At 43.6% G+C, this 18368-nt stretch overlaps 1 protein-coding gene across 4 annotated transcripts in view; it reads right to left on the bottom strand.

Annotated features, from left to right (window-relative positions):
* Positions 1–18368, bottom strand: part of LOC119977295 (protein diaphanous homolog 3-like) — a 729004-nt gene that overhangs the window by 165108 nt on the left and 545528 nt on the right. For all 4 annotated transcript variants that reach the window (XM_038818049.1, XM_038818051.1, XM_038818050.1 and 1 more), the window contains exon 23: positions 14121–14245. In XM_038818049.1, the coding sequence (XP_038673977.1) occupies positions 14121–14245 (125 nt within the window). The remainder of the gene's footprint in view (positions 1–14120; positions 14246–18368) is intronic.

Raw genomic sequence — 18368 nt, 5'->3', positions numbered from 1 at the left:
ACATAACACCAGAAAATAACTTACAATTACCTCTAAACAATATTATTCAAGGGCAGCACGTGGCACAGTGCTTAGCACTGCTGCCTACGGCACCGAGGACTTGGGTTCGAATCCCGGCGACAATCCCCCGTGTCTGCGTGGATTAAACTCCCAGAACCCAAAGATGTGCAGGTTAGGTGGATTGACGACGCTAAATTGCCCCTTAATTGGAAAAAAATAATAATTGGGTACTCTAAATTAAAAAAAAAACAATATTATTCAATTAAGTGAATACAAAGCCTTTAATTACTTTCTCTAGTCCAACTAAAAAAATAAGAAAGAAAAGCTCTGCTTTGCCGGCAGCCCGGTGGTTTCCTGACGGTGTGGAGCTGCGCCACAATGGGATACCCCATTGACCAGCCGGCAAAACGGAGCATCTCGCCAGCGTGCTGAACCAGAAATCTGGCACGGCTGGATGGAGAATCCAGCTCATTTTTTAGAGAAAGAGATCTCTTGAAAGACAAGATCTGACTCCTGTCAGGCCAATGCAGAAACTCTGGCTGTATGTTTTCAGAAGCTATTTCTCAGCTTGTTTCGTCTCCTCCTTGTTCTCAGACAAGCCTGCACTACTTTAAAGACTGTTAATCTCTTTTTTTTGGTAAACATTTTATTGAGGTATTTTGGTTTTACAACAACAAAATAAACGATGTACATGAATCTATAAACATAGTGCAAAAGCCATCTCCCTCCCTTACAGGTTTCACCTTTATTAACCCCCTATTCAAGCTAAATTAACTTCTGCTGATTAATTTTCCACAAAGAAGTCGATGAACGGTTGCCACCTCCAGGCGAACCCGAACATTGACACTCTCATGGCGAACTTAATTTTCTTCAGACAGAGAAAGCTAGCCATGTCAGATGGCCAGGTCTCCGACTTCGGGGGCTTTGAGTCCCTCCAAGCTAGTAGTATCCGTCTTTGGGCTGCCGAGGAAGCAAAGGCCAGAACGTCTGCCTCTTTCTCCTCCTGGATACCCGGATCATCCGACACCCCGAAAATCGCCACCTCTGGACTCGGTGCCACCCTTGTTTTTAACACCGTGGATATGACATCTGCAAACCCCTGTCAAAATCCCCTAAGCTTCTGACATGTCCAGCACATGTGGACATGGCCCGCTGGCCCTCCCGCACATTTTGAACACCTGCCTTCCACCCCAAAGAATCTGCTCATCCGGGTCACTGTCATGTGAGCTCGATGAACGACCTTGAATTGTATCAGGCTGAGCCTGGCACATGTTGTGCACATGTTGACTCTACTTAAACCGTCCGCCCCTAGACCATCCTCTATCTTTCCTCCCAGCTTCTCCTCTCATTTGCGCTTCAGCTCCTCAGTCTGCGTCTCCTCTGACCTCATAAGTTCGTTGTAAATGTCAGAGATGCTCCCTTCTCCTCCCCACCCTCTGGAAACTACCCTGTCCTGAATCTCCCTCAGTGGTAGGAACGGGAAGGTTGAAACCTGTCTACATAGGAAGTCCCGCACCTGCAGGTACCTGAATTTGTTTCCCCTTGCCAATCCAAACTTGTCCTCCAGCGCCCTCGAACTCGGAAAGCCCTCCCTATCCCCTTCCCCATATCCCCCATCCTCTCAATCCCTGCTCTCCGGCACCCGCTCATCCATACTTCCCAGGGCATACCGGTGATTATTATAGATTGGAGACTAAACTGACGCTCCATCTGCTCCCACATGCCTACTACATTGCCCCCAGACTCTCAGTGCCACTACCACCACGGGGCTGGTGGAGTAGCGTGCCGGCGGGAACGGCAGAGGCGCAGTTACCAACACCCCCAAACTGGTGCCCTTGCATGAAGCCGCCTCCATACGCTCCCATGCCGACCCTCCCCGCACCACCCACTTCCTGATCATGGCTATATTCGCCGCCCAGTAATAGTTGCTACATTTTGACAGCGCCAGCCCACCCTCTCCCTGACTCAGCTCAAACATTACCTTCCTTACTCGCAGGTTCTTGCCCGCCCAAACAAAGCCAGTGATAACTCTTAATCTCTTTTAACCGAACTGCAGAGCGCGAACTGCTTCAAAGCTGGACACAGCTTCATTGAGATTAGATCAGACCTGATTTCTGCAAAATCCCTGATACCTTAGCTCTACCCAGCAATGACATCATTTTACCAAGCTGAAATCTAATTAACTCCACAGAGAATTCACCCCAGGCTCCCAGAGCGGGATTCTCTGTGAATCGGCGCGATGCCCCGAACCCGGCGGCAAAAACGGCGCGAATCACTCTGGCGTCGGGCCCCCCGAAACGTCGTGAATTCTCCAGCCGGGAATGGGCTAGTAGCGGCGTGACGCCATTCGTGACGGCGTCACCCGTCACGGACAAGCGAGCCGTCATTGCACAAAAGACATCCCCCACCCCGAGACACGGAAAAATGGCCGCCCGCCGCGCAGCGCCAAGTGAGACCCCCCACTGCCTGCACCAAGTGAGACCACCCACTGGGCTGCATGGTCGCGACTGTTGCCAGCTGGCACATGGCCAGGCTGACACCCCCATCCCGGCATGCACCCTCCCCAATCCCCCCTCTCCTCCCCAGCCCCCCCTCTCCACCTCAGCCCCTCGTCTCCTCCCCAGCCCCTCCCCCCCCAGATCCTCCACTTTCACATCCTCCCCCCAGCTCCTCCCCCCCCCCCCCCCCCCCCCCCCCCCGGCACGCGCACTCCAACGGCTCCTGCGACCCTCCAAAACCACCTGCGGCCGTGCCGTCACTTTTCCGGCGGCCGCCCCACACCGACCTCTACCTCCGCTCTGGCCTGCGTCAACCAGCGTGACTGATTGACGCCTTTAAATAGGTGGTTTGATTTACGCCGGCGGTCGGCCCATTCGGCCCTGAGAATTGGGGCGGCCCCGAGGTCCATTGCACCGCACCGGTCCTCAACATTCTCCGAGGCGCGCGGCACGATTCACATCGATGGGATTTTTGGGGGAGCTGGAGAATATCGCGAGGCGGCCGTGCGGGATTTACGCCGCACCCCCGGCGATTCGCCGACCTGCCGGGGGGGGTCGGAGAATCCGGCTCCCAATCTTTCAAACCAAGGATTTAAAGCATGACAAAGCAGTCAAACACATTTCATCCCAAGTTTTTAACCCTTACGGCACCAAACAGCTATAATAGAATACATCTGAAATTCCTGAACAGGTAGCACCCCCATCTGTGTTCACCTAATGTCACATGTTTTGCCCAATCAATAAAAAAGCCTTCATGTGACTTCAGACTCAATGTGATTGACTCTGAAATGCCCTCATAAGAGATTGGCAATAAATGCTGGCCAAGCCAGCGACGCCCACATCACATGAACGAATTAAAAATAAATCACAACCTTCAACCCTTGTATGCAAGAAATTTCTTCCTTCCCCATGGCACCTCCACCCTCGTTAATGGATAGGGTTCTTTCAGCGATGGATTTAAAAACATTTTTTTTTTAACATAAATCCAGTTCTTATTTTTTCCAATTAAGAGGCAATTTAGTGTGGCCAATCCACCCATCTTGCACATTTTTGGGTTGTGGGGGTGAGACCCACGCAGATACAGGGAGAATGTGCAAACTCCACACGGACAGTGACCCCGGGGCCAGGATAGAACCCAGGTTCTTGGCGCCGTGAGGCAGCAGTGCTAACCACTGCACCACCGTGCCGCCCTTCGGTGATGGATGTAGGTGAAGGGAAGATATTGGACATTTATAGTCACTTCGTGTCAATGGAACAGGTTCCATTGGATGAGGTTAGAAGGAAGTGAGAAGGAGAGCTGGGTCAGGTGTTTGAATTGAGAGCGGGAATGTGGAACGGGGCTCTACATTGAGTCAACTCCACCTCCTCGTGCTCTAGGTTCAGCGTAAATCAGTTTAAAGTGCTGCATAGGGCTCATCTCACCAGGGCACGATGAGTCGGTTCTTCTCGGAAGTAGATGATAGGTGTGAGCGGTGTTCTCGGGGTACGGCGCACAAACGCACATATTCTAGTCTTGTTCTAAACTTATGACCTTTTGGGTCTCTTTTGTGAGAGCCACGAAGAATCCAGCACAATCAGAATACAAAGAAATAACATTTATTTACAATAATATATATATATATACAACAGCAGCAACTTCCCTTGCTGCTCACTCCTCTCTCTCTCTGCTGGATCCAAACTGGCCAGCTCTATTTATGCAGGGAGTCTGCTAATGATTTCTCCACCCCCCTCATTGGGGAAGCTCATACTCCCATAGGATTGTGGGATTGTCATTAGTCCCCAGCCAATGGTAAGCAGGCAGGTTATAACAGTCTCCTTCTTCAGTATCATGTCGGGAATGCTTGGGGTTGAGTTGGAGCCTAGCCCTTTGGTGGCTATCTTTGGGGTTTCAAATTTACCAGAGCTGCAGACGGGGGTGAAGGCAGATGCTCTCGCCTTTGCCTTGCTAACAGCCCAAAGATGACTGTTGTTTAGATGAACGTCTTCGGTCCTGCTCAGTGCCACGGTGTGGTTAGGTTGCCTGGTGGAGTTCTTGCATTTAGAAAAAACAAAGTATATCCTGAGAGGGTCGACAGAGGGGCTCTAAGGTGGCAGCCGTTCATTTCCGACTTCAGGAAGCTGGTCACCCGTCAGATGTTGGGGGCGGGGAAAATCGGGGTGGGGGGATTTGGTTTTTGCTCTTTTTGGGTTTGGGGGCTATGGGTGTTGAAATACTGTCATTGTTGTTTGAATATGGTTGAGAAGGAATTTTATTTGAAAAAGCCTTTCTTAATAAAAATATATTTTTAAAAAACCCTATCAATTCATAACAATGGAACTTGCGACTGCTTCTTTCTCTTGTTTTCTGTCTATTTTAATTTAAAGCAAATAAGTTGTTCAGTTCATAATAAATGAAGTAAATTACATTTTAATTGATGTTTCACATTGATTGCCTTGTGTGAAATTAGCTAATATATGATCATATCACATTCAATATTTCCTAAAGTATTAAATATGACTACATTATGGCAATTAATACTTAACCAAATGCAGCTGCAGATCACATTACATTTCGTGGCTACCAATCTGCAATGTGCACTGTGACAAAAGTAGTTCGGCCTGATCAGAGGAAGCCACTGTTCTAAGGATAATGAATTATTTCACTAAACTAGTCATCTTTTTCCTTTTCTGATTTTGTTTTGAGTTCTGTTGGTTAAGTTGCCTTACAGTTAACTTTTCTTGTCTATTTCAATCAGAGAACAGTTTTTTGGGATAAGTTTTAGTTAAATAGCGTTGACCCACTGATCTGAATATTACTAATTTAAAGAGCACGCTCCTCAGCAGTTACAAAACATCAGTGTAATTTGCTACATAAATTGTTTACGTTACATCACTTCATCTATAGGAAACGGAATTGAACTGAAATTAATTCTTTATTGAGCTGCAACTTTTTATGATTGTTACAGCTACAATTCTGAGGTTTATCAGATGAATATATTTTGGGACTGTAGTTTTAAATGTAGGGTAAATGAAGGTGATCATGTGACCTGTCCTGCTATCTGCCCAACTGTAAACCTGGGTGGTTTGATTGCGAGCGATCGAAGGAAGACTTGCATTGTTTTACTGAGAAGAAGGTGAAAGGTATTTACGCTTGGAGGCAACAGCAGCAGTTTCTGAGTTTACAATGAGTAGACTTCTCTAAAAGGCCCAAAAAGGTGTTATAGGTATTGGGTTGTAAACGGTTGTGCTGTAAATTGTCCACTTACTTTTAAGACGAAAGGGAGTTGAGGTCAAGAATAGCTAATACACATTTCCACATGAATCCAAGGTTAATGTGTTTCACGTTGCCATGGGGAAAGAATGCCGAGAAAGCCATTTTTCAGTTCAGATCACAGGCTCCCCCCGACAAATGAATTAATATCTCAGTCAGCAGTAGTATGTAGCTACCACAGCGGGCTGCAGGAAGGGGACGGTCTTTAGTTGATCAGGCACACCCTACAGCCATCTAAAGCTTCCTGGAGATTTAATAATCATTGGGAAAGCTTTATTTATATTTGTTATTGTAAGTAGGCTTATATTAACACTATAATGAAGTTACTGTGCAAAACCCCTAATCACCAGCGCCATTCCAGCGCCTGCATGGGTACACAGAGGGAGAATTCAGAGTGTCCAAATTACCTAACAGCACATCTTTCAGGACTTGTGGGAGGAAACCGGAGTTCCCAAAGGAAACCCACGCAGACACAGGGAGAATGTGCAGATTCCACAGACAGTGACCCAATCCGGGAATCAAACCTGGGACCCTGGAACTCTGAAGCAACAGTACTAACAACTGTGCTACCGTGTCGCCCATACTAGCTTTACTGGTAATAGTGGATTTAAGAAACTCTGTGAAAACATTAATGGCCATTCAAAGTTACTACTCAGCAAAGTGGGAATTTGGGAACCATTTGGAAGCTGGAAGCAACAGTAGACTATTTGCTATAAGGGCTGAAACTCATGGGGAGTGTGATGTGCGTTAAGCGTAGCGGATGAATGTTATGTTCTGTAATTCAAAGTACAAGTTGCCTACAAAAATTTTAAAATGCTCAGTCAAAGGTATTTTTAGTTATTTGCGACCACAAACTTTTTAAAACAAAAACTCAACGTCCCATTCTTTCAGCTTTTAACTGTAAGATTGATTGTTTAAAAAAATTATTGGCCTCTATAGAGATCGTAACATTCCTTAATTCCAGTACGGTATTATTAAATTGTACAGGTGCATGCATATAATGGTTTTCGATAAATATTTTATAATATGCTTCCACTTTGTGAGTGTGGTGTGTATGCATGGTATGCCTGGTAGGAGTGTTGTGTGTGATGTGTGTGTGTGTGGTGTGCGGTTGTGGTGTATATTTCTATGCGGTATGTACAGATTCCGAGGCGCAGCAGGATCTAGGTGGTCTAGTGCATGAGTCACAAAAGGTTAGTATACAGGTACAACAAGGAATTAAGAAGGCAAATCGAATGCTATCATTTATTACGAGAGAAATGGAGCATAAAAGTAAGGTGTCATTCTTCAATCATAAGGGGCACTGGTTAGACCCCGGGTGAAATTATCCCAACATTTGTCAGCGGGTCAGGTCCTGACTGAAAACAAGCATGTGCCTCTCTAGATGCGCAGCTGAATTTTTAGACCACATTTTCTGGCACTCAGTGCACTGAAAATCTGGGGAGCATGGTTTACGCCGTCATTCTGGTGGTAAGGGGGCCTCGCCGGCAAGGCCGACTCCACAGAGATCAGGACACAATCTTTAAAGTGCGCTCCGCTCAGCACTGGGAATATACGTGCCCCCCAACAAGCATTGGGACAATCCTCCAAATACCATGGGTTCTCCAACCCCTCCCCCACCCAACAACAAAACAAGTATCAGGGCCTCTCCTCGCCCACCCTGTAATAATTCCAGACTAGACCCTTAGGATACTGGACAGAAACCCAATATTTTATTTTAATTTTATTAGACTATGAGGAAAGGATACTTTGGTCCAGGAGTGATTGCATGAAGAAATAGGGGTATGGTTTATTAAAACTAACATGATTACCTACACAGTATTAAAATAGCTTACAATTATCTGTTGAACAATACTACTCAATACAATGAATACTATACCCATAATTGCTATCTTTATTCCCACTTAAATAACAAGAAAATACCTCAGTTCTCAATCCACCTTAAATATCAATGACACTGAGGAGTACTTGCTTTACAGAGTTACTTTTTGAGAAAGACATCTTTTGACACTGCTTTACAGAAAAGAACCGACTCCTGTCAGAAATTCTGGTTGTATGTCTTCAAAAGCTACTTCAACTGGCTTGTTTCTGCTCCCCCTTGTCTTCAGACAAGTCTGCACTGCTTTAAAGACTGTCAGTCTCTTTTTAACTAAACTGCAGAGCGCAAAACCTGACTTCCGGTCCCCGCTTCACCCAGAGCAGAAAGAAACTGAAAACGCTTTCTTAAAAAGCGTTATTTACACCCAGCAATGACATCATCTCACCAAGCTGAAAACTAATTAACTCGCCAGCGAATACCCCGAATTGAAATAAAACTGCATTAGCCCAAGCATGATGATTAATGCACCTCTGGCTCCTAAAAGCTTTGTTGTATTTCAACCTAAGACTCTAACACACCAACTACCAAACCCAGGTTTTTAACCCTTACTTCACCAACTACTTATAATACAATATATCTGAAATTCCTACATTCATCACAAAAGTATTGGAGCAACCCACTTCCCCCAACCTACTCATAAGCACCAGCCCGTCCCCTAAACACACATAAGTAGAACCCCTCCTCTGCCCATGGGGCTCCCCAGAGACCCACCCCTGACACTGCCAACCTGGCACTGACCCCGCAACCTGTGCCAGGGCATGTCCATCGCTCCCTGGGCTATGTATACCTTGGCACACCCAGTGGCTTACCCTTGACAGATTCCCATTTTTATAAACCTGGTGTAAAACCTCGCCAACATGTATGAATATTCAGTGAAAGGGGATCACGTGGCTAAGAAGCCCTTTAAATTTATCAAAATATATGGAAATGAGGTTCCCAAGGGCGTGTACCTCATTATGCCGCTGGGGAGATGTGGGGAATATCCTGAAATTAGATCTCGCCATTGAGGTCTCCTTATTTAAGGAAGGATATAAATGCACTGGTGGTGGTTCAGGGGAGGTTTATTCGATTGATACCTCGAATGAACAGATTGTAAAACTGTGACATCACAATTAGCAGGTAAGTGACTGGCTGGTGACTGGATAGTCTTTATGTTTTTTTCTATTTTCTTTTCTCTTATTCTCTCTTGGCATTATTGTAAAATTAACATAAGGGTTAAGACATGGCAGGAGTCCCAGACCCATGTCATACTCCTCCTGTGCGATGTGTGAATTCAGGGGCCCTTCCGGTGTCCCTGACTCCTTTATGTGCAGCAAGTGTGTCCAACTGCAGCTCCTGCCATTACTGCTTGATGGCTCTGCAGCTGCTGGTGGATTCACTTTGTAGCCTCTGCGATGCTGAGGAACTCGTGGATAGCATGTTCACTAAATTGGTCACACCGTAGATAAAATTACTGAGGAAGATAGGGAATGGGTGACCGCCAAATAGAGGAAGAGTAGGAACATATTGCAGGGACCTCCTGCAGTCATCTCCCTCGAAAACAGATATACCGTTTTGGATACTGTTGAGGGAAGATGGCTCACCGGGGAAGGCAGAGCAGCCAGGTTCATGGCACCGTGGCTTGCTCTGCTTCACAGGAGTGCAGGAAAAATAGTGGCAGAGCTATAGTGATAGGGGATTCAATCGTAAGGGGAATAAATAGGTGTTTCTATGATTACAGGGTGGTGTGTTTTCTCCCTGGTGCAAGGGTCAAGGGTGTCTTGGAGTAGCTGCAGGGCATTCTGGAGAGGGAGGTTGAGCAGCCAGTTGTCATGGTGCATATAGGCACCAACGATATAGGAAAAAAATGGGATGAGGTCCTACAACTTGAATTTAGGGAGTTAGGAGTTAAATTAAAAAGCAGGACCTCAAAAGGTAGTAATCTCACGATTGCTACCAGTGTCACGTGCTAGTCAGAGTAGAAATGGCAGGGTAGCTAAGATGAATATGTGGCTTGAGTGAAGGTGCAAGAGGGACGGATTCAAATGCTTGGGACATTGGAACTGATTCTGGAGGAAGTGGGACCAGTACAAACCAGAAGGTCTGCACCTGGGCAAAATCGGAACCAATGTCCTAGGGAGAGTGTTTGCTAGTGCTGTTGGGGAGGGTTTGAACTAATATGGCAGGGCGATGGGAACCAATGCAGGATGTCGGAGGGAAGTGAGGTGGGGACAGAAATAAAAGGCAAAAGGAAAAGGGGAAGGCAGAGAAACCAAAGACAAAAATCAAAAAGGGCCACATTATGTCATTATTCTAAAAGGGCAATAAATGTAAAAAAAAACAAGCCTGAAGGTCGTGTCTCTCAATGCGAGGAGCATTTGTAATAAGGTCGATGAATTTACTGCGCTGACAATCATTAACAGATGTGATGTAATTGGGATCACGGAGACCTGGCTCCAGGGTGACCAAGGATGAAAACTCAACATCCAGTGGCATTCAATAGTCAGGACAGAAGGAAAGGAAGGGGAGGTATTGTAGTGTTGTTGGTTAAAGAGGAGATTAACACAAAAGTAAGGAAGGACCTTAGCCTGGACGATGAGGAATCTGTGTGGATGGAGCTGCAGAACCCCAAAGGGCATAAAACGTAGTGGGAGTTGTGCACAGACCACCAAACAGTAGTTGTGAGGTTGGGGATGGCATCAAACAGGAAATTAGAGACACGTGCAGTAACGGTTAAGCAGACATTATAGGTGACTTCAATCTGTCTATTGATTGGGCTAATCAAACTGATGGAGAAGGATTTCCTGGGATAGTTTTCCCGACCAATATGTCGAGGAACCAACTCGAGAGTAGGCCATCCTAGACTGGGTATTGTGCAATAAGAGAGGATTAATTAACAACGTTGTGGTGCAAGATCCTTTCGGGAAGAGTAACCATAATATGGTAGGATTCTTCATTAAGATAGAGAGTGACACAATTAAATCTGAGACCAGAGTCCTGAACTTAAAGAAAACTAACTTTGATAGTATGAGACATGCATTGCCTAGGATAAGCTGGCAAAAGACACTGAAGGGGTTCATGGTAGATAAGCAATGGCAGACATTTAAAGAACACATGGATTATCTTCAACAATATTATATCACTGCCTGGCAGAAGAGGAAGATGGGGATGGCTCAACGATGGCTAACAAGGGAAATCAAGGGTAGTGTTAAAGCTAAAGAGGAAGCATATAAATTGGCCAGAAAAAGCAGCAAGCTGGAGCACTGGGAGAAATTAAAAATTCAGCAGACGAGGACAAAGGGTTTAATTTGGAAGGGGAAAATAGAATACAAGAATAAGATTGCAGAAAACATGAAAACCGACAGTGAAAGCTTCTATAGATATGTGACGAGAAAAAGACCAGTGAAGACAAATGTCTAATTACTGTTAGAATCAGGTGAATAGATAATGGACAACAAAGAGGTAGCAGACCACTTGAACAAATACATTGGATCTATCGTCACTAAGGAGGACACAAATAACCTTCCGGAAATACTCGGGGACAAAGGGTCTGGCCTGAAGGAGAAATTGAAGGAAATCCTTATTAGTATTGTATTGGAGAAATTTATGGGATTAAAACTCGATAAATCCCCAGGGCCCGGTGCTCTGCATCCCAGAATACTTAAGAAAGTGGCCCTCGAAATATTGGACGCATTGGTGATTATTTTCCAGTATTCTATAGACTCTGGAAGAATTCCAATGGATTGAGGGTAGCTAATGTAATCCTTTTTAAAAAAGGAGGGAGAGAAATACGGGGAATTATAGACGGTTAGCCTGACATTGGTGGTGGGGAAATGCTGGAGTCAATTATTCAGGATGAAATAACTAAGCATTTGGAAAGCGGGGATAGGATCGGTCCTCGTCAGCATGTATTCACTGAAGAGAAATCTTGCTTGACAAATCTTCTGGAATGTTTTGAGGATGTGACCAATAGAGTGGATAAGGTTGAACCAGTGGATATTGTATCTCTGGACTTTCAAAAGGCTTTTAACATGGTCCCACACAAGAGATTAATGAGAAAAAATAAACCTCATAGTATTGGGGTAATGTATTGATGTGGATAGAGAACTGGTTGGCAGACAAGAAGCAGAGAGTGGGAATAAACGGGTCCTTTCCAGAGTGGCAGGCAGTGACTAGTGGGGTACCGCAGGGATCCGTGCTGGGACCCCAGCTGTTCACAATATATATTAATGATTTGGACGAAGGAATTGCATGCAATATCTCCAAATTTGCAGACAACACTAAACTAGGTGGCAGTGTGTGCTATGAGCAGGATGTAAAGAGGCAACAGGGTGACTTAGACAGGCTGGCTGAGTGTGCAAATACTTGGCAACTGAAATATAATGTGGGTAAATGTGAGATTATTCACTTTGGTGACAAAAACAGGAAGGCAGATTATTATATGAATGGTGGCAGTTTAGGAAAAGGGGAAGTGCAACAAGATCTGGATGTCATGATGGACCAGTCGCTGAAGGTTGGAATGCCGGTACAGCAGGCAGTGAGGAAAGCTAACGGCATGCAGGCCTTCATTGAAAGAGGGTTTGAGTATAGGAGTAGGGATGTCTTGCTGCAGTTATACAGGTGTGGCCACACCTCGAGTATTGCGTCCAGTTTTGGTACCCTAGTTTGAGGAAGGAAAATTCTTGCTATTGAGGGTGTCCAACGAAGATTAACTGGACTAATTCCCGGGATGGCAGGACTGACATATGAAGAAAGACTGGATCGACTGGGCTTGTACTCACTGGAGTTTAGAAGAATGAGAGGGGATCTTCTAGAAACATATAAAATTCTGATGGGACTGGACAGGCTAAATGCGGGAAGAATGTTCCCGATGTTGGGGACATCCAGAACGAGGGGTCACAGCCTAAGAATAAGGAGTAAGGCATTCAGAACTGAGAAGAGGAGGAACATTTTCTCTCAGAGAGTTATGAACTTGTGGAATTCTCGACCACAGAATGTCGTTGGGACAAATTTGTTGGATATACTCAAGAGGGAGCTCTACGTGGCCCTTGTGGCTAAAAGGATCAAGGGGTATGGAGAGAATGTGGGAGTGGGATACTGAATTTTCATGATCAGCCAGAAATTTGTACTGGGAATTTGATGGGATTAAATCGAGATAAATCCCCGATGAATGGTGGTGCAGGCTCAAAGGGCGGAATGGCCTACTCCTGCACCTATTTTCTCTGTTTCTATGTCTTATCAGGATAGGATGGGCAGATTGGGCTTGTTTCCACTCAAATTCAGAAGAGTGAGGGATGACTTATTCATTAAGACCTGAAAGGTTTTGAGAAGGGGGGTGAATTCAGAACTTGAGAGTACTGTTCTAAAATTTGTAGTCACCCTTTTAGGACAGAGATTAGGAGTTTTTCTCTCAGAGATTTATGCACCTTTGGAATTCTCTACCTCAAGGCACTGGTGGGGCAGGGTCACTGAATATTTTTAAGGTGGATATGGGTAGATTTTTGTTAGGTAAGGGAATCAAAGGTCATCAGGGTGAATGGGAATGTGGAATTCGAAACACAAACAGATCAGTGATGACCCAATTGAATTGTGGAGCAGGCTCAATGAGGTGAATAACCTACTTTTGGCCCCTCTTTCATTATGTTCATATGTGTGAAGATAAAATCATTGTGTGAAGATAAAATAGTTTTTGTAAGATTTTGACCTTTGGGTCCATTCTCTTTAATGCTGAAGAAACGTGGACAGGTCCAGGCATCAATAAACTGTATAGGTTGATCTCACGATTATAAGCTATCCACAAGATTTCCTCCACTTTTGTGGTACTTGTATATGTCATTTATGTCATCTATGAAATAAGCCTTATACAACATTCGACGCTTAAAATGAAATTAGTTTTGAAACATACTTTGTCTGTAAATCATATTTAGACCAATTAGAATCACCATTATTCGGTGGTTAAATCTATGTTTAAAATTACTTTGTAATAGTCCCCCCGTGGCCTAGTGGTGTAGGCCACTGAACTGGTAAATCACAAACTTAGAGGAATGTTCTGAGGTTCCAGGTTTGAATCTCACTATGGTAAATGGTTAAATTTGAATTCTAAAATAAACCTCTTGTGAGCTGATTATTTTACGGAGCTCACTGCTTGAAAGAATGGTAGAGGTAGGAACCCTCACAACATTTAAGAAGCATTTAGATGAGCACTTGAAATGCCATAGCATACAAGGCTATGGTCCAAGTGCTGGAAAATGGGATTAGAATACATCGGTGCTTGATAGCCGGCACATACACAATGGGGTGGAGGGCTTCTTTCTGAGCTATTCTATGACTCTAATATTATAATACTATATGATTCATTCCTTCATTCACTCACATATGAAGGCCCTCAGCTTTTGAAAATTATTAACATCAGTGATGAAGCAGCAGCTTCACTGATGCACTCAAAAAAATATAAACGTATGTAAGACTTAACTAAATACTGCTCCATGAGCTGTGCAGCTGCCAGGAAGGATATGGACATCTTGGTCACAAACTTATCATGTCGGTCCTCTGGTGGAGGAAAAGTTTCCAAATCCTTTTCAAGCTGTTGAAGCTGTTTCTCCATCTGCTTAAGGTTTTTCTCCAAGTTTTCTGCACATACTACAAAAGGAAGACAATACGAATATTAAACCTTTTAACCTGCAAGATATGGGAAAAATAAAGTCAGCTGTTTCACTTATTGCAGTGACAAATTCAATTATATTTTCAAAATTGTGCAACGAGTATAACCAATGTGACTTACACCCAGATTGTAGAAAAAGCGATTTTTGTGAATATGCCATGGTGCTCACATCAGTGCTGCGGCATAACTTAACCCTTGCATACCTTAACCCTTAAAAACAGCTAGGCGAGTGAGAGAAAGTCCAATCTCCTTTGGACAACCATTCGAGTTTGTTTGCAGCTGATAGACTGAGACACTGAACTGATCATCCGTATCATATTGAAACCACTGAAACATCAGGGACAACTTTATGACCATGCATACTAACTATAAAATTATCAAACAGCTAAAACATTATAATGTACAAAACATTTAAATATTTAGTTTGTCAACTGTATTTCACCTTGTTAAACATTCCAATTTTCCTCAACATTTACTAACACATTTTCCGAGCTTATATCAATTTAAAATGCAGTTTGTCCACTCCCTCTCTTCTTTGGTGATCGCTCACTGACAAGTATGATTGTCCACCCAAGAAACTCTGTATTACTGGTCATGGATCCTGTGCGATCTTGTATGGCTGATGAGCCCGATCCTAGAGTCACATCTTTAACCGCACACATGGCGGTTGCCAATCTGTATTTCATACTTTGAACTGTATCACCAATGTCAACACCTGGAGACTCTTAATCAGAAGAGACCTACTTGGAGGAACTCCCTGATGAAGGGACACAATTCTTCGAGGACACCCGACGGCAAGAGGAGGCTGGAAAAGGAACTTGCATTTTAAATTGATATAGAATATAGAACATACAGTGCAGAAGGAGGCCATTCGGCCCCTCGGGTCTGCACCGACCCACTTAAGCCCTCACTTCCACCCTATCCCCATAACCCCTCCTAACCTATTTGGACACTAACGGCAATTTAGCATGGCCAATCCATCTAACTTGCACGTCTTTGGACTATGGGGGTTAACCGGAGCACCCGGAGGAAACCCACGCAGACACGGGGAGAACGTGCAGACTCCGCACAGACAGTGACCCAGCGAAAATTCGAACCTAGGACCCTGGCGATGTGAAGTCACAGTGCTAGCCACTGCTACCATGCTGCCCAAGCTATATAAGCTAGGAAAAGATGCAAAATGAATTAGTAAAGTTGAGGAAAATTAGAATTAGATTGGATTTGTTTATTGTCACGTGTAGCCAGGTACAGTGAAAAGTATTTTTCTGCGTGCAGCTCAAACAGATCATTTTTACCCTAACAGTTATTTTATTTTATGTTTGTGTTTTTTTGGTATGTTCGTGTGTGCTGTTCTCTATATATCTTATTCTGTGTACATAACATTAAATATACTTTGTTCAAAAACCCAATGAAAAAATATTTATTAAAAAAAAGCCAGATAATTTAGTTCATGAAAAGAAAATATGTAATAGGGCAACATAAGGTACATAATGTAAATGCATAGCCACAGGCATTGGATGAAGCATACAGGAGTGTAGTATTAATCAGATTAGTCCATAAGGGGGTCATTTAGGAGTCTAACAGGATAAAATATAGTTGACAAATGAAAAGTTAAATGTTTTCTACATTATAATGTTTTAGCTGTTTCATAATTGAATGTTTCCAGAAGGTGGGATTGGTCCTTGGACTTTAGATTGTGGGTATTCCTTTCTCAGGTTCCTTTTCCAGGCCTCCTCTTGCCATTTGGTGTTCTCGAAGGATTGCATCCCTACAATCAGGGGGTTCCTTCAAGTAGGTCTCTTCTGAGCAAGGGTCTCCCAGGCATTTCTTAGAGTAAGCCTTCAGAGTGTCTTTGAAATGCTTCCTTTGTACACCATTGGTAAAGGTGAAATCCTCAACGAAAATAAACAGCAAAAAAACCTCGCATTTCCAAGAAATTGGTTTTGAAATTAGTTTTCAGAAAATGAATAGACTAAATTGTGAAGATTGGGCATGCGGTTAGATGAGGTCAATCCTGAACAGGAAAATTGTATAAAACCTAGGAAATATTGACAACTAATCAGGGCATCTTTCTGCTTAACAGCTACCTCAACTGCAGCACTGAGAGTTAAAGGCCATGTCCACGACAACATTATTGAAAATGGTGTGTAAATGGAGAAACAAACAGATCTCTGTACCTTAGATTCTAAGGAAAGGTCGCTATTATATGCCAAGGAAAATTTTTATTTGAATGATACAAAATAATATATTTTAAAATAAGCCCCCTGAATGTTTGTGTATATATTAAGAACCAAAGTAGACACTTGCAAATAACATACTTTTCTTCCTCACTATGGAATATACGATATATACCTGCATACACAATAGTAATTCTTCGGAATTGCAGAGTGCAATGCAACAATAAATCAACAAATATTTAACTTCCATTTTTCTTACATGATTTATACAATGCCACCTGCAGGATACAACAACTACTTTTATGATCTACTGACAATATTCCAACACAAAATAACAATAACAGTAAATATTCAAAGTATGAAATGCAGATTAATGCCAGTCCAGGAGAAGCTGGTACATTTCGCCTCACTCCTCCAGCAGACATGAAATATGAAACAGAAGAAATATGAGCTGGAGTAGGTCAAGCAGGTTAATCCTCTACCTCAGTTCCACCTTCCTGCATTATTCCCATATCCTTTAGTTGCCTTAGCACCCCAAAATCTATCGACCTCTTGTCTTGAATATACTCAATGGCTGAGCATCTACAGATCCCTGCGGTAAAGATTTCTAAAGATTCACAACCCTTTAAGGGAAGAATTGTCTCCTCATCTCAGTCCTAAATGGCTGACCCCTTATTCTAAAACTCTCATCCTGAGATCTAGATTCCCCAGTCAGGGGAAATATCTTTTCAGCCTCTAACTTATCAAGTTCAGTCAGCATTTTATATGTTTGAATCTCATTCTTCTGAGCTTCAGGGAACATAGACCTGGTCAATTCAATCTCCTCTGATGGGACATTCCAGGTACCAGTCGAGTGAACAATTGTTACAATCCCTCTAGGGCAAGTTTTGTTCTTCGGTAAGGAGACCAAAAATGCACACAATACTCTAGATATGGCCTCACCAATGACTGGTATAAGTGTAATAAGACTTAATTGTTATTTTATTCCAATCATGATGTAACAAAGAAAATATGCTATTTGCCGTCCTAATTGTCTGCATATTAACTTTCTGTGATTCATATACAAGAATACCCAGGTCCCTTTTGAGTGCAAACATTTCCCTATCCCTCAACTCTCAAAAAGTATTCTGCTTTTTATATTTCCTGCCAAAGTGGATAAATACACTTGACCCCATTGTTTTCTGTCCACCATATCATCGCTCCTATCCCTCTCTGCAACCTGTGTGTCCGCTCATCACTTATTTTCCTAACTAACTTTGTATTTTCAGAAAACTTAAGATACATTGCACTTAGTCCCCTCAGGTGACTCATTCCTATAGTTTGAGGATAGCTGAGGCCGAGGTCCTGATGTTGCTAGTTACACCCTGCCAATGAGAAAATGTCCCGTTTATTCCCACTTTCTGCCATTACAGGCAATCCTCAATTCATGGTGATTACACCCAATTCTATGAGTCCTAATTTTGTATACCAACCACTTGTGTTGCACCTTATTGATATTTGAAAATCCAAATGCACTACATCCAGTGGTTCCTCCTTATCCATTCCACTAGTTACATCCTGAAAAACTCCAAGATTTATCAAAAACAAAGTTGTCTCCAAAAATACATGTTGACTCTATTTCATAGAATCAGAATTTACAATGCAGGAGGCCACCATTCGGCCCATTGAGTCTGCACCCTTTCAAAAGACTACCTAGGCCCAATGTCCCACCCTGTAACCCCACTCAAAGGGGCAATTTAGTATGGCTAATCATCCTAACTTGCACATCCTCGGAGGAAATCCACGCAGACATGGGGAGAATGTGCAAACTCCACACAGTCACCCGAGGCCGGAATTGAACCTTGGACACTGGAGCTGTGATGCAGCATGCTAACCGCTGTGCCACTGTGGGATGATTTTCCAAGTGCCCTATTCTCAAATTTCT

The sequence above is a fragment of the Scyliorhinus canicula genome, chromosome 14 (genome assembly GCF_902713615.1).
Source record: "Scyliorhinus canicula chromosome 14, sScyCan1.1, whole genome shotgun sequence".
Lineage (NCBI taxonomy): Eukaryota > Metazoa > Chordata > Chondrichthyes > Carcharhiniformes > Scyliorhinidae > Scyliorhinus > Scyliorhinus canicula.
This window is presented reverse-complemented; position numbering and strand designations above follow the sequence as displayed.